Source organism: Sprattus sprattus, assembly GCF_963457725.1.
Source record: "Sprattus sprattus genome assembly, chromosome: 3".
NCBI classification, from domain to species: domain Eukaryota; kingdom Metazoa; phylum Chordata; class Actinopteri; order Clupeiformes; family Clupeidae; genus Sprattus; species Sprattus sprattus.
The window spans coordinates 25,336,041-25,361,040 of NC_137922.1; the positions used below are offsets into that span (position 1 = coordinate 25,336,041).

Consider the following 25,000-nt stretch of genomic DNA (forward strand, 5'->3'; position numbering starts at 1 on the left):
CCATTGCTAATCGCTAACGACATTTTAGTGGCTCAAAGTAGCAAAATATCTTGAAATGTGCTTACCTTGACACTATGATCAACTAGTTAGTCAACAACTGTCCTAAAACAGTCAAACATCAAGCAAGTGCAACACAAGACGGCAAATAAACTACTGACTAGTTCGGCAGACAGTAAAAACCGACAGGCACACCTACATACCGCAGTCATTTGCCTACGGACCCTGGTATGGAAATGGCACAGAGGCGATTCTCCATATTCAAAGTCATTGTAGGGCCCCAATTTTTTCAAAGCTGTTATTTTAAGGTAAAACTGCTTATCCTAACCCTAACCCTGAAGTACACTTACTGCATAAGGCCACTTTAAAAAGTGCATGCCTTGTGTTTATACTAGTGCTGTCAGTTTAACGCGTTATTTTATCGCGCGATTAACGCGTTGTAAATTATTATTTTTTTTTAAATATATATATATATTTTTAAGATTTACGTTCTTTTTGGCCTCGCAAACTGTGTAGTAGGCTAACGCTACGGTTTGAGTGATGGTGAGCGCAATTTGGCGAAATGGTTGATAAAAAGCTTCTGAATAGAAAGTTTACCTTTAAAATTTGTGTTGTGCAAAAGAAGCGAGCTTCACTGTTGTCTGAAAATGTCAACAGGCAGCTGGCTGACAGCACTGTTGTTTTTCAATAAAATAAAACATTGCATAAAGCAAGCCAATCCACTTTTCCATGATAAGAGCATTAAAATAAAATTTGCGATTAATTCATTTGCGATTAATACGATACATTTTGAGTTAACTATGACAAAAATGCGATTAATCGCAATTAAATATTTTAATCGTTTGACAGCACTAGTTTATACTTGACTTTGTTTAAATGACTTAAATGCACAGTGGCAAAGCCACTGATTTGTTTCTGTAATGAGCAGTTAAATACAAATGTAAAATGTGGGAAAGAATATTTCACACTAAATGTATCTTATATTGTGTTGGTCATATTTAAATCATTCAGTACGTTTTGTTGGAAAAAAAGAGGATAAAATGAAAAAAAATCGCATATCGAATCGCAATATTTTGGGGAAAAATCGCAATCAGATTATTTTCCCAAATCTTTCAGCCCTAACACACACACACACACACACACACACACACATACACACACTCGTTGCAGATAATGGCCCTTTCTCAGGACGCCCATCTCATTCACTCCTGGGCTGCCGCCGTGTGGGGGGGTGGGGGTAGGTTGGCCGAGTTCGAAAGAGGAATAAATTGAAGTCTGCTGCCTTCATCGACATCATCGACCCCCCAACCCCCCGCACCCTCAGTCCCCATCTCGCCCACACGGCATCTGACAGACAGAAGGCTATTTAAAAAAAACGCTTGAGCTGTGATGAAGTGTGTGTATGTGTGTGTCTGTGTGTGAGTGTGTGAGTGTGTGAGTGTGTGTGTGTGTGTGTGTGGTCTGTGGCATGCCTGCCTAAATGAGAGCATCACGGAGCACATGGAGTAGGCTGATCCTGACATCTCTGACGGCCCTTGGCAGGGATGCGGCTGAGCTACGGCTGAGATGCGGCGTGCATAGGGGAGGCAGGCGCGAGAGCCTGAGGCACGCCAACAGCACGAGGAGACAGCAGGGTATGATGGGTCAAAAGGGGATGGAGGGAGAGAGAAACGAGATCGAGGACAGGACCATCTGAGGAGGAAGCAGGAACAGAGAGATACCTGTGTGTGTGTGTGTGTGTGTGTGTGTTCCTGATGGAGGTTCCCAGTTTTATGAGAAGGTGTCCAGTGAAGTGTGTGAAAATGTATTCATGTGTACATCTGCACGTGTGTGTGTGTGTGTGTGTGTGTGTGTGTGTGTGTGTGTGTATGTGTGTGTTTGTGTGTACAGTTGCAATCAAAATTATTCATCCCCCATTGCGTATTAGGCTTATTGGCAAATTGTTAAAATTTTCAGCTGTTTGCAATAAATAATAATAAATTATAAATAATAAATAATAAATTAGACAAGAACAGTTGAAATAGTTCAATAAAACTAATATTACCATGGTTTTCACCCAAATTCAACACGAAATGCTTCTTTTAATCACTACTGCAGCCTCAAAACAATTTGACTCCCTGTCTCAAGCACAACTGGTGCAACTTCAAGGGCTTCATTAGTTCAGTTGTGCTTGACATAAAACACCTGGACTGGTTAGGGGTTCGTTGAGAGTGACGTTTAATTGCATGTTAGAAATATGGCTAAGTCAAAAGGATTGTCCAAGAAGAGATCATTGCCTTGCACAAACAAGAAAAAGAATACAAAAAGATAACAAAAGCACTGAATGTCCCTAGAGATACAGTTGGAAGCATAGTTTGCAAGTTCAAAGTTGAAGGAACAGTGGCTACACTATCTGGATGTGGCAGAAAGAGGAAGCTATCAGCGGCTGCCACCAGATTCCTGAGGAAGCAAGTGGTCTCGAGTGACTGCCAAACACCTGCAGCAAGACTTGGTGGCAGCAGGCACTGAGGTTTCAGTTTGCACAGTAAGGCGTATACTAAACACTGAAGGGTTCCATGCCCTGACTCCAAGACGCACACCACTACTGACCATCTGTGATGACGCTGAAGCTTGGGCGTCAATGGACCTTCCAACAGGACAATGATCCCAAGCATACCAAGTCCACTACGTTTGGTTAAAGAAGAAGAAATGGAAGATTCTAGAGTGGCCGTCACAGTCGCCTGACTGAAGGCGGTTGCAAAACGCACACCCAAGAATACTACTGAACTGAGGCCATTGCCGATGAGGAATGGGCCAAGTTTCCTAAGGAAGGCTGTCAGAAGCTGGTGTCTGGCTATGCATCACGTTTGCAGCAGGTCGTAACAGTAAAAGGGTGCTCAACTAAGTACTGAAGATGCTTGTCAAGAAGAGGTTAAATCATTTTGAGACCGCAGTAGTCATTAAAAGTAGCATTTTTTGTTGAATTTGGATAAAAACCTTTGTAATATTGGTTTCATGGAACTACTTAAACAGTTTATTGCAAACATCTGAAAAATTGCATATTTTGCCAATAAACCTGTTGTGCAATGGGGGTTGAATAATTTTGATTGCAACTGTATGTGTATGTGTGTGTGTGGATCTGCAGTTTTTCTGGGTGAGTGGACCTGTAATATAGTGCGTGTGAATGCATGTGCACTAGTCCTGTCAATCGTTTTTAAAAATTAATGAATTGCACAATTTGCTGTGATTAATCGCAGTTATTAATTTAGACTGAAGCTTGTAATAATTGATTTTTGAATGTAAAATCAAGCAATTAATGTAGAATCAACTCAAAGGGAAGCATGTTTAGATTCAAATACTATTGTTTAATTGTTTTTTTAACTACAGATTTCCAATAAAACAATCAACACCATGGAAATTGACCGTGAGCTTGAAAGCATATTTATTATATGTTTTAAACGAAAGGTGTGAAGGGAATTTTATTTTGAAAATGGCGATTGAGATGAAGATGCAGAGAAGCAGAGACGAAGAGAGGCGGACTAGTGGGGAGGGAGCGTGCAACTAGGTCAGAACGTTGTGTGTGTGTTGGGTTAGAACATCGTGTGTGTGTTGGGTTAGTTGAACGTTGTGTGTGTGTGTGTTAGGTTAGTTAGAACGTCGTGTGTGCTGGGTTAGTTTAACGTTGTGTACACCTTGGGTTAGTTGTATGTTGGAGTGCTCAGTGAACTTGCAATCGTGTCAGGTGTACCCTAAACCCCCCCAGATATTTTAACCATTACTAACAGAAATAACAACGAAACCAGGCAGCAGCGATAATTATGTTAATTGTTTTACATGTTTAATATGTATCGCAAAAATGTACACATTCATTTTGACAGCACTACTGTGCAAGCACCTGTTGTGTGAGTACATCCATGGTGTGTGTATGATTCAGTGTGAACAGGTCTGTGTGTGCGCAGGTGTGGCCGTGAGTGTGTGTGTGTGTGTGTTACCTTAGCCTCAATGGCTGCCTCGGTACAAGCCTGCAGCATGACAAGGTGATGTGCGAACACCAGGAACTTGAGCTTTTCGTTCTCCAGCATCATCTTGATGTAGTCCTTCACTGCACCAGCCTGCAGCACAGACACACACACACACACACACACACACACACACACACACACACACACACAAACACGCACACACACACAAGGGAGAGAGAGAAAGAGATTTGCATTCTGTTTTTGCTTTTGCAATGCAATTTTATTTGAATTATTGTATTTAAATTGTCATGCCAGTAACACTCAACAATAACACAGAAAGAAAGAAAGAAAGAAAGAAAGAAAGATAGAAAGAAAGAAAGACAGAAAGAAATACAGAAAGATAGAAAGAAAGAAAGACAGAAAGAAAAATGATAGAATGAAAGACAGAGAAAGACAGTAAATACAGCCCTGCTCTCCTCCTAAACTGGAGCATCTCCTGGTTGGCGGCGCGGTGGCTACAGGATAGAGTCCTGACCCACATGGCCATCCTCTGCTGCCCAAGGTCACGCAGTACACGGCAGGACTCTAAATCACACTTCCAGCACAGGAGAAAGGGCTGCTCACTCACACACACACACTCACACACAGACACACACACTCACAAAGCTGTCCTATGACCCAATAGTGCCCAGGCCTGAGCTGCAAACCTCTAGAGGTTACTATGTGTGTGTGTGTGTGTGTGTGTGTGTGTGTGTGTGTGTGTGTGTGTGTGTGTGTGTGTGTGTGACACTGAGTAACTCTGTTTGCTTCTGTGTGTGTGTGTGTGTGTGTTTTGTGGGAGGAGAGAGCTCAACCACTTCCAGGCGTCCCCTTTTTGCTGTCAGATCCATGTCAAACTTGAGAGAGGTGCTGCCACCTGTTCGGCCCAGCACAGACCCTGACAGCACATGGGCTCTCTCACACACACACACACACACACACACACACACACACACACACACACACACACACACTTCCTGTCACCTGAGGCCCTGGGCTGGGTGCTGCCCTTACCACCGCTGGCAGATGCAGCCTCACACACAACCATAATTACCCCCCATAGACAAGAGATAGAATCTCTCACACACACACACACACACCCCGATCTCTGCCTTCCCTCCCTTCCTTTCAAAGCCTCTGCGACTCCTCATTACCGCCTCCTCTTTTTTTAGCCTTTTGCAGAATTTTCTTAATTGGTGGCCAAAACTCTCTCCTCTGAAGAAGCGTTAGCAGCATTTCAGGCTCTCTTCCTGTGTGTGTGTGTGTGTGTGTGTGTGTGTGTGTGTGTGTGTGTGTGTGTGTGTGTGTGCGCCTGGGCTTCACTCTCCGGGGTAATTGGGAGCAGATGCTGGATGGGGTAAAAATACCCCCCCCCCCCCCAACCAGACACATGCGCTCCACGCTTACGGTTGCTCGCCAGACCCTGTTCACAAACTTCAAAAGTGACACCAATTCTGACACGGCCACAGATCTGTTCTCTCTCTCTCGCTCGCTCACACACACACACACACCATCGCTCTCTCTGCTACCATCTTTCTGTTTCCCCAGAAGACTGTGGTGAGAAAAAAAAGAAAAGTGTGCACTACATACACACACGCATGCACAAACACATACACAAACACAGACACTGCTCTCACAGTGGAGGATAGGGTGTTCAGTGAGCACTTCTGATAAACAGCAGCAGGGTATAAAACAATCATAGCACTGTGTGATGTGTTCAGGGTCCCTGCTAGAGTGTGTGACTCAGGTGTGTGTGTGTGTGTGTCTGTGTGTGTGTGTGAATCTGTGTATGTGTGTGTGATGTGTTCAGGGTCCCTGCTGGAGTAGCGATGGTGTCTCATCACCACCTCACACTGCCACAGGGGCTGCTCACACACACACACACACACACACACACACACTCCCCTGTCTCACCACCACCTCACACTGCCACAGGGGCTGCTCACACACACACACACACACACACACACACACACACACACACTCCCCTGTCTCACCACCACCTCACACTGCCACAGGGGCTGCACACACACACACACACACACAAACACACACACACACACACACACACACACACACACCCGTCTCACCACCACCTCACACTGCCACAGGGGCTGCTCACACACACACACACACACACCCGTCTCACCACCACCTCACACTGCCACAGGGGCTGCTATTAGCTCGAGAAAGATAGCTCTACTTAACGTCATCATTCCTAGGCAATGACATTATAATATCCTACAGTTTAGATGTTCTGTTTCTTACTGAGACGTGGTAGGCAGAACGTAGCAGTGCTGTTTGGAACGTGACCACACCACTAAAGTTCAGTTTTATGACTATGTGCCGAACTGGCAAGGAGGGAGGAGGAGGAGGAACTGCTTTTTTTTAAAGATGCAGCCCATTGCAGAGATAACACTTTACCATTTCATTTCTTTTTAATTGCCTCTGTTTTATATTAAAGGGGCCTCCCACATTTGTATTCTTAACCATTTACATAGACAAGATACTCATAGACAATAGAAATTACATAGACACAATACTCATAGACAATAGACATTACATAGATAAGATACACATAGACAATAGACATTGCATAGACAAGATACTCTGCAAAATGTATTGAACAACGATCTGTTATCTCCATGATTACGAATTGTTTTGTTTTATCATAAAGGGATTTCAACATCCACATAGATAACAAAATGGACAATAATAAACAACCTGACACTTTTGGTCTCTCACAGTACGTGAAAGAGTCCACACACATGCACGCACACACACACACACACACACACACACACACTCGAGGTCACACACTGGATTTGGTTATTGCTAAAGATGTCAACATTCCTTCTGTTATGGCTTAGGACTTGGCCTTTGTTGATCCTTTCTGTGTTTTCTTTGACTTACTGATCACGCTTGAAGTTCGAATAATAATGTTTCTGTTCAAAAAATAGACTCTTGTTGCTATGGCTACCACGAACAGAGCACAGCCACCAACCATGAGTGCAGAGACAGCTGATGTACTCCTGGTTTATCTGAACTTGAACATTTCAAATGTCATGAATATTGCCGCACCGGTGAGTCAAGATGAAGGCACCGCGGAGAAACCACACGATGATAAAAGCCCTGAAAAGAGCCTGAAGGTAAACTCAACCCAAGTGGAGAAAAACTCAACTTCAAATCCACTCTGACCTCCATTAACAAAGCCATTGTGGTTCTCAGCAGAAAGATGAAACAGCTGCATTTCTCCAAGAGTCAAAAAAGTTAACGAAAGAACGTTTCCAACTCTCCTACGGTGAAACATATAAAGTGCACAGGCGCAACAGATAAGACAGGACATGAGAAAAATTATTGTGCCAATATGTAATGGCTCGCTGCTACTGGGCACTGCCCTGAAGACACTAATAACAGCTGCCATTACGCCACTCTTAGAAAAGTAAACTCTGGATGACTGTTTCACAACTAAAGATTGGTCTCAAACCTTCCTTTCATGGCGAAGATCATTGGGAAAGTTCTTTCAATCAACAGAAATGTGACATGATACACAGCTGAATTCAAGTTATCGGCTTTACTAGACCTCAGTGCTGTTTTTAACACTGTAGATCAAAGAATACTGCTGCACAGATTGGAAAATTTTCCGGAGGAGTCCTTCATTGGTTCAGCACTTTCTGGACCAGTCCTTAATTGGTCCAGACGTTAATTGGAGCAGTCCTTAATTTGTTCAGCACTTTCCGGACCAGTCCTTAATTGGTTCAGGCCCTAATTGGGGCAGTCCTTAATTGTCTCAATCCTTAATTGGAGCAGTCCTTAATTGGTTCAGCACTAATGTAGAAGGCCGTAGCTGCTTTGTCACCAGTGGCAATTATACATCTGGTAGGGGGACTATAACATGCAGAGTCCCTAAGAGATCAGTTCTCAGAGCCCCTCTGTTCAATCTCGATATTCTGCCTCTTGGGCCAAACTCTACAAAACAACATTGATTACAGTAGTCATGGAGATAATACACAGATATATCTGGCTCTCTAACCAGATAACTACAGCACAATAGACTCACTGCGTCAATGTTTACAGCAAATAAATAGGCTTTGGATGAGCCAAAATGTTCTTTAATTAAACATGGACAAAACAGAGATGATTGTGTTTGGCAACAAAGAGAAGAACATTAGTCTTAGTAAACACCTCGACTCTCGGGCTCTAAAAGCCAAAGACCAAGTCTGAAATCTGGGCGTTCTTACAGACTCAGATCTCACCTTCTCCAGCCATCAGTCAGTAGTCTGTAACGATGCTCCGTTATCAGTCAGTAGTTAGACGGTAAAGATGCTCCATTATTAGTCAGAAGTTAGTCAGTAACAATGCTTCGTTATCAGTCTGTAGTTGGTCAGTAAGGATGCTATGCTATCAGTCAGTAGTTAGTAGTGATGCTATGCTATCAGTCAGTGGCTAGTAGTGATGTTATGCTATCAGTCAGTAATTGCTGAGTAATTATGCTATGCTATTAGTCAGTAATCTGTTACTACTCAATTAGAGAGTGAGCAGGTGACTTTTCAGCCGTCCCCTCAAACTCTCTAAATAAATAATGAAATTAATTAAAAATAAATTGAATTAAATCGACTGAAGACCAGTGAGACTAAGCGGATAGTCAAGCGATGGCCTCTTTATCCACCTCTACCAACACTGACGGCTCACTGACAGACACATTTGGGGGGAGATTTAATAAAAATTGTTTGTTTCATTGTTTTGTTTTTTAGGAGTGATTAACGGAGGGATTGCTGCAAGAGGCAACATGCAGCCGGTGAGCGATGTGTGTGTGCTCGTTAGAAGAGACAGTGTGTTGCCGTTGTGGCGGGTGGAGGATGGAGACGGAGAGAGAGACGAAGAGAGAGGGAAAGGAAGAGAGAGACGGGGCGATGGGGAGCTTTGTTGCCCCCTCACTCAGTGGCATCTAGCAGCCTTCCTTCATCCAACACTCCCTCTCTGAGACGGACATGAAAGTGAGCACAGGTGCCTGAAGTTACCATGGAAACCTCCTCAGAGACACACACACACACACACACACACACACACACACACACCATAATGGAGGAAGGCAAGACAAGTGTAGTCACACAAGGGCCGAGTGTGGAAAAAGTTAGTTATGAAAACAGAAAAGGACACAGCCACACCTGCTTCCCCTGGGGAACCGTTCCCATTGCGATGTCTGGGTGACAGGAGGCAGAGCCCTGTTGCCATGGTCATAGCCAGAGCAACATTATGTAGATGTTTCTGTTAGCACGAAACAACAACAAAAGACAGAGGGAAAAAATAAAGCTGTCTCTCTCTCTCTATCTCTCTCTCTTGCTCTCGCTCTCGCTCTCTTTATCTCCTCTCTCTCTCTCTCTCTCTTTCTATCTGGTGTAATGATGCTGTGTGGGGGATTAGACATTCCTGGCGGAGTGTGTGTTATGGTAATGTGTGTGTGTGTTGAGTGTGTGTTGTGTGTGTGTGTGTTGAGTGTGTGTTGTGTGTGTGTTGAGTGTGCGTTGAGTGCGTGTTGAGTGTGTGTTATGGTAATGTGTGTGTGTTGAGTGTGTGGTGTCTGTGTGTGTGTGTTGAGTGTGTGTTGTGTGTGTGTTGAGTGTGTGTTGTGGTAATGTGTGTGTGTGTGTTGAGTGTGTGTTGTGTGTGTGTTGGTTGTGTGTGTGTGTGTTGAGTGTGTGTTGAGTGTGTGTTATGGTAATGTGTGTACTCCCAGGGGAGAGGCTCTGAGCGATGACCTGGGGCTTGTAAACGCTGCTGCCTCTGCGCTCGTCACCAGACCCCACGGTTCACTAATTAAGTCAGCCATCGCCACGCCAACACACACATATTGCTTTACACGAGCCAACCATGACGCCCCCATTCTGCAGGAGAATAACACACCCCGTCCCAGTTGGGACTGAGGGGAGGACGCTTCCACTCTCTCCTTGTCTCTCTCTCACTCTCTCGTGTGTGTGTGTGTGTGTGTGTGTATGTGTGTGTGTGTGTGTGTGTGTGTGTGTATGTCCGAGGGGAGGACGCTTCCTGGTGGTGAGTGGTTCAGGTAAAACACTATGTGTGTGTGTGTGTGAGTGTGTGTGCGTGTTTGTGAGCATTTGGGGTGACACACCGGGAACAGCAGGGGTGCTTGCCCACCCCCTAACCCCCCCCCCCCCCCCCCCGTTACCTTGGCCACAGCTGTGTGCTTGTACATGCGCGTAATGAGAGCCATAACTTCCAGGACGGGGTTATCTGTGGCCGACACCCCTGAGTCCGCCCTCCTCATTAGTCTCTCCCACTCTTCCAGGCTGGCGCTCGCTTCCTAAGAGGGACACAGGGAGGGAGGGAGAGGAGGAGAGGAGAGGGAGACAGGGAGAGGAAGAGAGGAGAGGGAGACAGGGAGGGAGGGACACAGGGAGGGAGGGAGAGGAGGAGAGGAGAGGGAGACAGGGAGAGGAAGAGAGGAGAGGGAGACAGGGAGGGAGGGACACAGGGAGGGAGGGAGAGGAGAAAAGAGGGAGAGAGATAGGGAAAACAGGGAGACAGGTTAGTGGAAGATTCCTCCGTTTTCCTCATAAACACACACACTTTTTCTCTCTCACTCTGTTCCCCTCTCTCTCTTTCCCTCATGCTCTCTCTTTCTGTCCCTCTCTCTCTTTCTCTTGCTCTCTCTCTCACTCTATGTCCTCCTCTCTCTCCCCTTATATCCCCTTCTCTCTCTCTCTCTCCCCTTCTCTCTTTCCCCCCATATCACCTTCTTTCTCTCTCTCTCTCTCTCTGCCCCCCCTCCATCTTAGTTTGAGATATAAAGGGCAAAACAATTAATGGCAGCCAACTGTGTCCTAGTTCCCCTCCACTTCACCAGCCAGTAGACGAAGAACAGGACGGGGAGAAAAAGAGAAAGAGAAAAAGACGAGTAGGGAAAAAAATAAAAGGCCGAAGACAATTCCCCAAGATGCCGGGCCCTCCTGTCAGCACAGTGAGGCTGGGCGCTGTGTGTTTGTGTGTGTGTGTGTGTGTGTGTGTGTGTGTGTTTGGCGCTGCTCGGCTGGGTCACATGGGCAGCCCAATTATAGCGCGCTCGTGACAACCCCACGGGTGAGGATGGAAGCACACCACACCAACACAATAAATCAAAGCCTCATATTTTACTCTCAAGGTGAAACGCAAGGAGTGTTTAGGAGTGTGTGTGTGTGTGTGTGTGTGTGTGTGTGTGTGTGTGTGTGTGTGTGTGTGTGTGTGTGTGCGCACACACACACACACACACACATATTGTACCCGCGTGAAACTCAACACACATATTCTACACGCATGATACTTAACACACATATTCTACACACGTGAAACTCAGTACACATATTCTACACACATGGAACTTTACACACATATTCTACACACATGGAACTTAACACACATATTCTACACATGTGAAACTCACACATATTCTACACACATGGAACTTAAAACACATATTCTACACACATGGAACTTAAAGGCACCCAGTGCAACTTTATGTAAACATTCAATGAAAAATAAACATTCAATTTCTAGTCTTTTTTGCACGTAGTAAGTTTCAATAACTCCATACCATTACATATCGACATTCAAGGAGCAAAGATGAGACGTCGTTGTGTGGTGAGAACTGATAGAAAATCGTAAACAACAACAATCGCCGGTGGGGAGAAGCCATTTTTCCATTGACTGGAACCTGCTTTTTTATTGTAGGTTACCAAAAAATAAAGAAAATGGCGGCGATTGTTGTTGTTATCGATTTTCTATCAGTTCTCACCACACAACGACGTCTCATCTTTGCTGCTTGAATGTCGGTATGTAATGGTATGGAGTTATTGAAACTTACTACATGTAAAAAAGACTAGAAATTGAATGTTTATTTTTAAGCCTCGAAAGTTGCACTGGGTGCCTTTAACACACATATTCTACACATGTGGAACTTAACACACATACAGTAAATCCTCCAATAAAGATTGGGATTCAATTAGACGGCAGGCCTCAGATAGTAGCCGGGGGCGTGGTCAATACGGACAAATAATGGGCGGGCCCTGAATACAGGCCGGGGGTAAAATAAGGTACAGGTAGCGTATTTTACTGTAGCCTACCAGCATCAGTCCATCAGCACAAAGTAGAGATCACAATTTAAATGAATGCATTTCATAAATACATGTTCTCCTCATCTTTTATGTGGTTGGCTAATTTCATGGGCTGTTTGCAATAAAAAAAAAGACATTTTCCCACGTAGGCCTACTAGGCGAATTTGTTATTGTTCATGAATGTTCACGATGTGCATGTTGAAAGTTATGAATTAATACCAAAAGTTGTGTGATTATCTTTTTAAAGTGATGAGTTCAAGTGATGAGTTTAAAGGTATGTGTGTGTTGAATGCGAGTACGTGTCCGTGCATTTCTGGACATCTGTGTGTGTATGTGTGTATCGGGCATATTTAAAATTGTATTGATTCAGTAAAAACCTTTTACATGATGCCTTGTGCAGGGTTATAGGATTAACTTCCTGGTAAGTATGTACTTGATGTAAGTATGTACTTGATGTATGTACTTGAGTGTTACACAATGTGTGTTCAGTCGCTGTACCTAAAATTATTATATGAGAATAGGTTTGTGTGCACGTCTCCAGGCGTCTGTTCATATATGATGACTTAACATGCCGAAGTGTGTTTGTAACCGAGAAAGAAAGTATAGGTGAGAAGTTGTATGTGTGCATGTTCTGGAAGTGTGTGTGTGTGTGTGTGTGTGTGTGTGTGTGTGTGTAAGTGTCAGGCTGTGATTTATGGGCTTGTTCGGCAGGTGAGCTGCTCTGTGTGCAGCTGGAGGCAGGAGAATGTGCAGCGCAGGCATTTATCTCCCTCTCTCTAACACACACACACACACACACACACACACACACACACACACACACACACACACACACACACACACCTGGCTGCCAGCCACGATGAGTAGCTCCTCTCTACTGCAGCTTCTCATTATCAAAAGCTCTCTCTCTCTCTCTCTCCCCCCCTTCTCTCTCCCCCCCTTCTCCCTCCCCCCCTTCTCTCTCACACACACACACAGACATATATACGGAAATAGGGCCCTAATTTAATTGATGGGCAACACATAAGTCTTCGGCGTTTGACCTAAAGCGAGCTCATTTGACTAAGTCCATAACATGGCAGGCATGTTCAGGCACTGGGCTCTGTAAAGCGCCTTCAGACAATCTGATTGTTTTGGCGCTAGATAAATAAAACTGAACGGAACTCGACATGAAAAGATTCTAGGCGCAGACATGGGTGGGTCAGTGCAATGCTGGAGTGTGTACATGGAATGAGTACTTTTCTTTTTCTTTACTTCATTCCACATCCGCTAATTACTCAACCCAATTATGCTTGATAACACCCTGCATTGACAGTTGGATCAATGAAACCTGCAAATATAGGCATCCTGACGGCTCCCGATGCGCCAAGCCCATTCACCCTATAACATTAGAGCCCATATACACACACACGCACACACACACACACACACACGAGAAACTGACAAGCTCTGCTCTGGTCAACACACTGAAAATGTAATTCAAACTAAACACACACACTGCAGTCTGCAGATCATTAAGAGCAGGGCCAACTACTCCAGCAACATGAATATCACACTGATCCTGTGATGGTCCATCACTCCAAAGACATGAGGAGGGAGAGAGAGATAGAGGAGTGAGAGACTGTGTGTGTGTGAGAGAAAGATAGAGAGAGAGGAGTGAGAGTATGTGTGTGTGTGTGTGGGAGAGAGCGGGCGAGCGGAAGAGACATAGACAGCGAGAAAGAGAGATAGAAAAGACTGGGACAAGTGAAACAAGATGATAATTAGTGTTAATCTGATCCTATTGCCTAGCAACAGAAAGGGGGTGGGGCTGCAATAATGCAGTAATGAAACCTATATTTAGACTCTCTCCATCTCTCTTCCTATTGCTCTTTCTCTCTCTACTTCCATCTCTCACTGTCTCTCACCCCATCCTTTTCTCTCCTTTTTTCGGTGCCCATCTTTCTCTCTCTCACTTCCTCCCTCTTTCTCTTTCTCTGTCCTCATCCTTTTCTCTTCTTTTTTTCGGTGCCCATCTCTCTCTCACTCTTTATCTCTCACTTCCTCCCTCTTTCTCTCTCTCTTTCTCCCTCCTCATCCTTTTCTCTTATTTTTTTCTGTGCCCATCTCTCTCTCTCACTCCCTCCCTCCCTCCCTCCATCCATCCTCTTTCTGCCTCCATCTGTCATTCTCACTATGTCCATCTCTGTCACTTCTTTTTTCATCCATGCCTCCCCTTTGTCTCCTTCACTCTCTTTCATACACACACACACACTTACTCTCTCTCACACACACACTCTCTCACACAAACACTCTCACACAACACTTACTCAAACACACAAACACACACATTAAATGAAGATTAGCAGCAGGGGAGGTATTAGGTATACAGTAAGGAGGGGTTTGGTTTACCATGCGTGTGAATGTATGTGCTTATGTGTCCAAGTGTGTGTGTGTGTATCTTTGGGCAGGTTGAAGGACATGCTCTGGAGTTTGTGTTTATGCACACACAAAGGTGTGTGTGTGTGTGTGTGTGTGTGCGTGTGTGCGTGTGTGCGTGTGTGCGTGTGTGCGTGTGTGCGTGTGTGCGTGTGTGCGTGTGTCTGTGTCTACGTGTGTGTGTGTGTGAGTGTGTGTGTGTGTGTCTGTGGTACCTTGGCGGCATCTTTGGGCAGGTCGAAGGGGATGCGCTGGCGTATTTTGGGGGGTAACTGCGTGAGCACCTGGAGCTTGAGCCTGCGGATCATGACCTCACCCAGGCGCTGGTGCAGCTCGTCCAGGTGAGAAGCGCCGCGACAGTCCCACTGACGGCGAGCCCCGAAGTACCTGCAGAGGGGAGATAAGGGAGGCGTCCGCCACACAAACACACACACACACACACACACACACACACAAACACAAACACACACACTTAGACACAGACAGGCACACACACACACACACGCAGACACACACACACGTAGACACAGACACAGACACACACACACACACACACACACGCAGACACACACACACGCAGACACACACACACACACACACACACACACACAAACAGACACACACAGACACACCAAAGCCCCCTTTTAAAAGTGCACAGATAGCAAAGCCTTTATTGTATTTATGCGAGTGTTTGCGTGTATGCAGGGACTGAAGTAAATTAAGTGTGTGTGCGAGTTTGTGTGTGTGTGTGTGTGTGTGTCTGTCTGATAAAAAATCAGTGGTGCTTGGTATTGACCAGACAAACAGACAAATCCCCCAGTACTGCACCCCCACCCCCCTACGCAGACACACACTTCCTGACTGACAGCCAGGTGGATAAGCCACAAAAGGAAATAATAAATAAATAATCAAACAAACAAACAAAAAGTAAACAAAGATGATACTGAGAGAGGCTGAGTGTTCCGTGTGTCCCTGAGGCCTGACTGTAATGTGTGCTCTCAAACACACACACACACACACAAACACACGCACACACACAACACAAACACACGCACGCACGTGCCCTATCAGTCACTCTCACTGACGCGCCCCAGAGCTTGACTTCAGTGCCATTGCCATACCATACCCCTCTCTGCTACCTTCTCTCTCTCTCATTCTCGTCTTCTCTTCTCTCTCGCTCTCTCTCATTCTCTTCTTCTCTCGGTCTCTCTCTCATTCTCTTTTTCTCTCTCTCTCTCATTCTCTTTCTCATTATCTCTCTCTCTTTCTCTCATTCTCTCTCTCTCTCATTCTCTTCCTCTCTCTCTGCTGCTGCCAAACTGCAAGCTGTTCATGTGCTGACAGTGACTCAACCAACTGACTCTTTGTGAGGTGTGTGTGTGTGTGTGTGTGTGTGTGTGTGTGTGTGTGTGAGAGAGAGAGAGAGTGTCTGTGTTTGTGAGAGAACCTGTGAGTGTGTGTGCACGTATATGTGTGAGAGAAATTAAGTCTAAGAGGGTATGTGTGTAAGTTGGAGTTAATGTGTGTGCGTGTGTGTGTGTGTGTGTGTGTGTGTGTGTGTGTGTGTTATCTCTGCAGAGACTTCCTGTCCAGTGTCATTCCCTGCTTTGTTTAGCAAGACTGCAGTCTGCTGCTGAAAGGCCATTGGCTGATCTCTCTGGGCACACACACAGGCACACACACACAAACACACACGCACACGCACACACCTGGAGTGTTTATACCGACGTGTGTGTGTGTTTGTGTGTTTGTGTGTGTGTGTGTGTGTGTGTGTGTGTGTGTGTGTGTGTGTGTGTGTGTGTGTGTGTGTGTGTGTGTGTGTAACTCACCTGTAGTGTGCATTGCAATATTGTTTGGCGTACTCAGACCAGGTTCCTAACATCTTGGGGTACAGGGCGTCGATCTGCATAAAGAGCTGGAGAACAGGATGAGAAGGATAAGAACAGGATGAGAATAGAATGAGAAGGATGAGAACAGAATGAGAAGGATGAGAAGGATGAGAACAGAATGAGAAGGATGAGAACAGAATGAGAAGGATGAGAACAGAATGAGAACAGAATGAGAACAGGATGAGAAGGATGAGAACATGATGAGAACAGAATGAGAACAGGATGAGAACAGAATGAGAAGGATGAGAACAGAATGAGAAGGATGAGAACAGAATGAGAATAGAATGAGAAGGATGAATCAGGATGAGAACAGAATGAGAAGGATGAGAACAGAATGAGAAGGATGAGAACAGAATGAGAACAGAATGAGATCAGGATGAGAACATGATGAAAACAGGATGAGAAGGATGACAACAGGATGAGAACATGATGAGAACATGATGAGAAGGATGAGAACAGAATGAGAACAGAATGAGAACAGGATGAGAACAAGCAGGTGAGAAGGCAGGCAGGCAGGCAGGCAGGCGACATGACACGCAACATTGTTTTGATCCCTTTCAAACAGCGTGAACAAAGTGAGCTGGCGCTCAGGAAGAGTGTTTCATGTGTGTGTGAGTTTCCTGTGTGTGTGAGTTTCATGTGTGTGTGCGGAGCGTCTATCCCACTCAGGTTTTTATGTGCCGTATTCTCTAGAATTCTTCTATTCTCCGTATTCGCATTGGATGAAGGCAGAGTCTCAGTGTGTGTGTGTTTGTGAATTAATGTGTTTGTGTGCGTGTGAATGTGTGTGTGTGTGTGTGTGTGTGTGTGTGTGTGTGTGTTGTGGCATCACGAGAGGACGTGTGGTAGAGGGGCGTTATGTTCCTCTCCCGGAATGGCTATCACACCACAAGATGGCTGCCGGGAAAACTCCATCTCCCAAGATGCACTGCACAGACAGGTGCAAATGCCTCAGCCCTCTAATTGAAGCTGGAGCTCAGGTGTGGGGGAGGGAGAGAACAAAAGGAGTGGAGACACACACGAAACGAGGAACACCGTGCGTGGCAAAAGCTCAGTTCGCTGGCTGAGAGACTTTAAGCTGAAACTACAGTTGGTAGAATTTAAGTTTGGGAACTTTAAGAAACCTATGTTTGACTTTTGAAGATTTTTATGTTTTCTTCCCGAAGGACTTTTTTTGTTGGTTAAATAAACCGGATTCCTCGTTTTACAGCATTTTTGCCTGCTCTGTCCAAGTCATTAAGCAGCGCCCTACACCCCGCACAGGGGTCAAGCCTCTTGTGATACCACATGTGGTGGAGAATGCGGGCACTAGGGCGTAGGTGCTAATGAGCAGTAGGGAAGGAATCGAGGACTTGGTGGAACTTTTTTCAGGACTTCACACAGCTGATCAGAAAAACGAAAACGAAATGGAGCAATTGATGCAGTTGCTGGTGGAGGGCCAGAGGGCTCAAAACGAAATGAGTCGGGCTTTTCTGCAAGAACAAGCAAGGGCAAATCAACTTAAAGAGCAGGAGCTTCGACAAACAAAGTCGTCACCCCGGGCAAGTCATTTTATTTCTAAGTTGGGAGAAACGGATGATGTAGAAGCGTACCTCCATGCCTTCGAGGCCACAGCCACTCGAGAGCGTTGGGCGAAGACACAATGGGTAGGACTTGTGGCTCCTTTTCTTTCAGGGGAGGCTCTTAAAGCCTTTCGGGATGTAGAAATGAGTGTTGGGCAGGACTATGACAAATTAAAGGAAGAGATACTGAGCCGCCAGGGCCTGACCAAGTTTAGTTTGGCTCAACGGTTCCATGAGTGGACCTTTCAAACAGGGGCAACCCCGCGTGCACAAATGCATGAGTTGGCACGAGTAACAAACAGGTGGCTGGACCCTGAGAGAAACAGCCCAGCAGCCATTGTAGAAATACTTCTCATGGACCGATATCTAAGGGCCCTGCCGTTTGAGGCTAAAAAGGTGATCAGCCAGCAGAAGCTAACAACAACCATGCAGTTAGTGGAAGCTGTAGAACAGTATCAGGCCTCAGTGGATATGCTTCGTCTCACCCGGAAAGAACCAATAGCAACGGCTCCTGTTCGCCGTAGTGGATTTCGCCCAGGAGTTTTTCAACAGAGTAGCTCCCCTGCTAGCTCACAGAGAAGAGGGATTACCCCGTTTCAACAGCAACAGGGATCCCCCAACCCAGAACCTCGTCAGTGCTTCCGCTGTGGCAAAGTAGGCCATATCTCGTGGCAGTGTGACAAGCCAGACGAGCCAATGCCCACAGCTGCGTCCTCAAACAGTCTGCAAGCCAACTTTGCTGCTCTCCTTGGCGAAAGTGTGGACTGCAGACCGACCTGCCCTGTAACAGTCAATCAATGTGATGTAGAAGCCTTGCTCGATTCGGGAAGTGCCAGAACACTAGTCCGGGAGTCCGTGCTGGGTGCATCAACTCGGGCTCAAGGTGCACACGTACCAGTCGTGTGTGTACATGGGGACACTTGTGAATATCCAACTGCCAGGGTAAGGCTGAAAACTACCAAAGGCACATTCAATGTTGAAGTGGGGGTAATCAATTCGCTCCCCGTCCCCGTGCTGATCGGTCGAGACTGCCCAGCTTTTTCAATGCTGTGGAAAGAGGCAGAAAAGAGGCGTAAGCCAGAGCCACGAAAACGTAAGTCTCAAATTACAAAAGTTAAGACATGGGTCAATGCTTCCAAGCCTGGTGGTTCCCCATATGTTGTAGCTCAAGTTTTTGCAGCAGACTCCGGTGATGGGGATTCCGAAGAGGAAGAGACGGCTGACTCTGAACTGCAACTCGGGCCAAATGACGAGGGGGCCATGGACGTTGAAGCAAAGCCACCACTGAAAGGTCAGTTTGGAACGGCCCAAATACAGGACCCTACCCTAATTAATGCTCTAAAAAATGTCCATGTTATAGAGGGAACCCTGGTGGGACCTAGGCCAACACTGTTGTTCCCTCACTTCGCCATCAAGAATGGGCTCTTGTATCAAGTCATTAAGCTTCAAGATAAGGTAGTGGAGCAGCTGCTTGTGCCAAAACGTCACCGTCCAACAGTTATGCAGCTAGCTCATACGCACATACTAGGGGCTCACCTGGGGGTAGAGAAAACCAAAAAGAGAATATTACAGAGGTTCTTTTGGCCAGGAATTCACAGGGAGGTAGAACATTTCTGTCGCAGTTGCCCTGAGTGCCAGGTCACCGCTCCAAAGCCAGGGTACAAGAGTCCTCTCGTTCCCTTACCCATTATAGAAACACCTTTTGAAAGGGTGGGGCTGGATATTGTGGGTCCATTACCTAAGAGTGATCGAGGCCATCAGTACATCCTTGTCCTGGTGGACTATGCAACCAGGTACCCAGAAGCCATACCCCTTAGAAAGGCTAATGCTAGACAAATAGCAAATGAGCTATTCCTCTTCAGCACTCGGGTAGGGTTACCAAAAGAAATACTGACTGACCAAGGGAGTCCGTTTATGTCCCGGGTAATGAGGCAGTTGTGTGCTCTGCTGCGAGTGAAACAGGTCCGAACCTCGGTTTACCATCCGCAGACGGATGGGTTAGTGGAGGGGTTCAACAAAACTCTTAAAGCCATGCTAAGGAAGGCAGTTGGTCAAGATGGAAGAAACTGGGATCAGCTCATCCCCTACCTCCTGTTTGCAGTTAGGGAAGTCCCACAGTCCTCCACTGGGTTTTCCCCCTTTGACCTTCTGTATTCCCACAAACCAAGGGGACTGCTAGACATAGCCAAAGAGACCTGGGAGGAACAACCATGTCCCCATAGGTCTATGATTGAACATGTGACGGCAATGCGCAAACGAATGGCTGCCATATTTCCCATTGTGAAAGAGCACATGGAGAAAGCACAGAGAGATCAAAGGGCTGTGTATGACCGAACAGCCCAACCCAGGGAGTTCCATGCGGGGGACAGGGTATTAGTTCTGGTGCCCACAGTAGAATGCAAATTTTTGGCCACCTGGCAGGGACCATACGAAGTAGTTGAGAAGGTGGGGGAAGTTAATTATAAAGTACTACAACCCGGAAAGCGGAAAAGGGAGCAAATATACCATGTTAACCTCTTGAAGAAATGGCATGACAGAGAGACATTGTTTACTGGCTTTCCCCCAAGGGAACCAGAAGAATTAGCCCGGGAAGTAGTGATTTTTGGCCCAGAATTATCCCCTCACCAGCTACAGCAAGCCAAGGAGCTGGTGGACCGCAACCAAGATGTTTTCTCATCCCTCCCGGGCTGCACCCACCTGGTGGAGCATGAAATACGCACCCAGGCAGGAAAAACGGTAAACCAAAGGCCGTATCGGGTACCAGAGGCACGCAGAAAAGTGATTGAGGAAGAGGTAAGCAAGATGCTGAAATTGAATGTGATTGAAGAGTCAAAGAGTGCCTGGTCAAGTCCTATTGTCCTTGTGGACAAGCCTGATAACACAGTACGTTTCTGTAATGACTTTAGGAAGCTGAATGATGTGTCTGAATTTGATGCCTACCCCATGCCTCGTGTTGACGAGCTCATTGAAAGCCTGGGTAATGCCCGGTTCATAACCACTCTTGACCTTACAAAAGGCTATTGGCAGGTTCCATTGGCAGCAGAGGCAAAGGAAAAGACAGCCTTTGCCACTCCGGGAGGCCTCTGGCAGTACCGAATGTTGCCTTTCGGTTTGTCAGGAGCACCTGCGACCTTCCAACGCTTAATGGATCAGGTACTGAAACCTCATAAAGAATATGCTGCTGCGTATTTAGATGATGTTGTGATCCAGAGTCCTGATTGGGATAGTCACTTACCTCGGGTGGAGAAGGTCCTGGAGTCCATAAGAGAAGCAGGCTTGACGGCGAACCCCAAAAAATGCAAGCTGGCCTACAGTGAGACAAACTACCTGGGGTATACCATTGGACGAGGCCTCGTCAAGCCGCAGGTGGCGAAACTTGATGCCATCCAGAAGTGGCCAAAACCGTTGACAAAGAAGCAGGTGAGATCATTTTTAGGCCTTGCAAATTATTACAGAAGATTTATTCCTGATTTTGCTGGGATAGCTGCTCCTCTTACAGAACTGACCACAAAGAAGCACTCGAGGATGGTGAAGTGGAGCTGGGAAGCAGAAGAAGCCTTTGGCAATCTCAAGAGGGCCTTGTGTTCAAAACCAGTCCTCATGGCTCCCAACTTCAGTAAGGAGTTTGTGGTCCAGGCAGGGATTCAAATTAACGTCGTCCCGTCGTCCCGTCGTCCCGGGGCCGTATTAAATTGTCATTGGGACGATCAACAATTTAATTTGGGACGACATCGGGACGACAAGAATTTCAGCCCGTTTTTTATTGCACTTGCAACTCATTTAAACGGAAAAGAAACGCAATTTCAATGTCCTTGAATGAAGACATTAGACACTGACAATAAATCTGACTTGACTTGAAATGGACTCGCGCCTCACGTTTGTGTTCTATTAGTGACAACAGTGGCGGTCCGTGCATTTCACGACTAGGCCTTCAGCGATGTCCTACACGATGTTAAACTGAGTGAATCCACCTCTTAATACCATCATTATGACGCCATGGCTCTCGAACTATACAGCCGCGGAAAAAATTAAGAGACCACTTCAAAATTATCAGTTTCTCTGGTTTTACTATTTATTGGTATGTGTTAAAGTAAAATGTACATTTTAGTTTTATTCTATAACCTACTGGCAACATTCCTACCAAATTTCAAATAAAAATATTGTCATTTAGATCATTTATTTGCAGAAAAATGACAATTGGTCAAAATAGCAAAAAAGATGCAGTGTCTTCAGATCTCGAATAATGCAAAGAAAACAAGCTCATATTCATTTTTAAACTACACAATACTAATGCTTTAACTTAGGAAGAGTTCAGAAATCAATATTTGGTGGAATAACCTTGATTTAAAATCACAACTTTAATGTGTCTTGGCATGCTCTCCACCAGTCTTTCACATTGCCGTTGGGTGACTTTATGCTACTCCTGGCGCAAGAATTCAAGCAGCTCGGCTTCTTTTCATGGCTTGTGACCATCCATCTTCCTCTTGATCACACTTCAGAGTTTTTTTTATGGGATTCAGGTCTCGAAATTGGGCTGGCCATGACAGGGTCCTGATCTGGTGATACTCCATCCACACCTTTACTGGCCTGGCTGTGTGGCATGGAGCATTGCCCTGCTGGAAAAAACACTTCTCAGAGTTGGGGAACATTGTCAGAGCAAAAGTAAGCAAGTTTTTCTTCCGGTACAACGTTGTACTTTGCCTGGCTGAGGTTTGTAAAAGACCATAAGGATTGAACCAAAGCAGACTGGAAGGTCTCCTAGTTCGTCTTCTCTGATGAGTCCAATTTTCAGCTTTGCCCAACACATGGTCGTCTGATGGTTAGACGGAGACCTGGAGAGGCCTACAAGCCACAGAGTCTTGCACCTACTGTGAAATTGGACTCATCAGAGAAGACGAACTAGGAGACCCTCCAGTCGGCTTTGGTTCAATCCTTATGGTCTTTTACAAACCTCAGCCAGGCAAAGTACAACGTTGTCCCGGAAGAAAAACTTGCTTCCTTTTGCTCTGACAATGTTCCCCAACTCTGAGAAGTGTTTTTTCCAGCAGGGCAATGCTCCATGCCACACAGCCAGGCCAGTAAAGGTGTGGATGGAGTATCACCAGATCAGGACCCTGTCATGGCCAGCCCAATTTCGAGACCTGAATCCCATAAAAAAAACTCTGAAATGTGATCAAGAGGAAGATGGATGGTCACAAGCCATGAAAAGAAGCCGAGCTGCTTGAATTCTTGCGCCAGGAGTAGCATAAAGTCACCCAACGGCAATGTGAAAGACTGGTGGAGAGCATGCCAAGACACATGAAAGTTGTGACTTAAATCAAGGTTATTCCACCAAATATTGATTTCTGAACTCTTCCTAAGTTAAAGCATTAGTATTGTGTAGTTTAAAAATGAATATGAGCTTGTTTTCTTTGCATTATTCGAGATCTGAAGACACTGCATCTTTTTTGCTATTTTGACCAATTGTCATTTTTCTGCAAATAAATGATCTAAATGACAATATTTTTATTTGAAATTTGGTAGGAATGTTGCCAGTAGGTTATAGAATAAAACTAAAATGTACATTTTACTTTAACACATACCAATAAATAGTAAAACCAGAGAAACTGATAATTTTGAAGTGGTCTCTTAATTTTTTCCGCGGCTGTATATTTATACAGAAAGGCAGTATAAGTGAGCATCGCATCACCTTAACATAGTCGAGTACAACAGACTTAATTAATATTTCCGGAGCATTTCAAATCAATACACCCGTATCAATACATTAAGAGTAGTAAACTCTCCGTTATATGATCGCTTGAATATTACTGTCACAACTTAAAAATAAAAGGCGATTTTCAGGGATTAGTCTACAAAGTTTTATTCAGTCCACCGAAAGTAGCCTATGTGAGCTTTAACAAGTTTGTCCACTAAACATCGCATTGTCCCACCTGCAAAGCAGTTTCGTTAAACTTCCTATCCTCACGATATCCAGTTTTTCTTGAAAGTTCCGTCTTGAAAATGGTGTTGTAATTGTATCAAAAACTGGAATTATCAAGTTGGTGTAAACTAGTTTATTTGAGTTGGTTAATGTAATTATATTTAGTCTTACCAATTGAAACAACTAGCATAATAAGCATTGCAACCGATGTACGTCGTTTTCACATTAGCCAACTAAACTGAGCACTGAAGCACTGCACCAGTCTGCCTCAGTATCCAATCAAAGGTTTACGTGTCACGTTCAATTCTGAAGGCCTCAGGGAAGATTTCTATTAGCCTGGTAACACATGATAGCTGAAATATGATTGGATGAAAGCTCTAACATAAATAAACAACACTGAAAGCTATGAAATCAAGAGAATGGACTATGGGGAATAATTTAATACATATTTATGAAAAGAAAATATTAAAATTAAATTAAATTAAAAAGGAAGTTCCTTCCTGAGTGGAAAAAGACATATTCTTGTATTAAATGGGATGCAGAAATAGGAATGTCATCTCAGTTTTAAGAAATGACCCAAACCAATTGAGAGAGTTTTAATAAACAGTTTTGGATTTTAAATCTATTGCCAGCAGCAGTTTTTATTCTTGTATAATCTTCATAGTTTGAATTAATTTGCACCGAATTTAGTTTTTTTCCCCCCCATACAATTCGGGACGGTTCCGGGACGTTTCGGGACGGTTGAAAATGATTTTCGGGACGGTTCCGGGACGGTGGTGAAAAAAGTTAATTTTAATCCCTGGGTCCAGGCAGATGCCTCTGAGGTGGGGCTGGGTGCTGTCCTGTCCCAGATCCATGAGGGTGAGGAACATCCAGTTCTTTATTTGAGTCGGAAGCTGCTGCCAAGAGAGAGGAACTATGCCACGGTGGAGAAAGAATGTTTAGCGATAAAGTGGGCCCTAGAAACACTCAGATATTACCTGTTGGGGAGGAGGTTCACTCTAGTAACGGATCATGCCCCATTACAGTGGATGGCCAAAAACAAAGAGTCTAACAGTAGGGTAACCAGGTGGTTTTTAGGGCTCCAACCTTTTTACTTCTCTGTTGTTCACAGGCCCGGTCGTAT

General features: G+C 45.2%; 1 protein-coding gene across 1 annotated transcript in view; it reads right to left on the minus strand.

The window, feature by feature from the left end:
- Positions 1 to 25,000, minus strand: part of zranb3 (zinc finger, RAN-binding domain containing 3) — a gene marked incomplete at both ends in the record, with an annotated part of 87,764 nt that overhangs the window by 35,441 nt on the left and 27,323 nt on the right. Inside the window, 4 exons of the mRNA XM_080835415.1 lie at positions 3,969 to 4,088; positions 10,165 to 10,299; positions 14,719 to 14,890; positions 16,333 to 16,418. Of these exons, the coding sequence (XP_080691541.1) occupies positions 3,969 to 4,088; positions 10,165 to 10,299; positions 14,719 to 14,890; positions 16,333 to 16,418 (513 nt within the window). The remainder of the gene's footprint in view (positions 1 to 3,968; positions 4,089 to 10,164; positions 10,300 to 14,718; positions 14,891 to 16,332; positions 16,419 to 25,000) is intronic.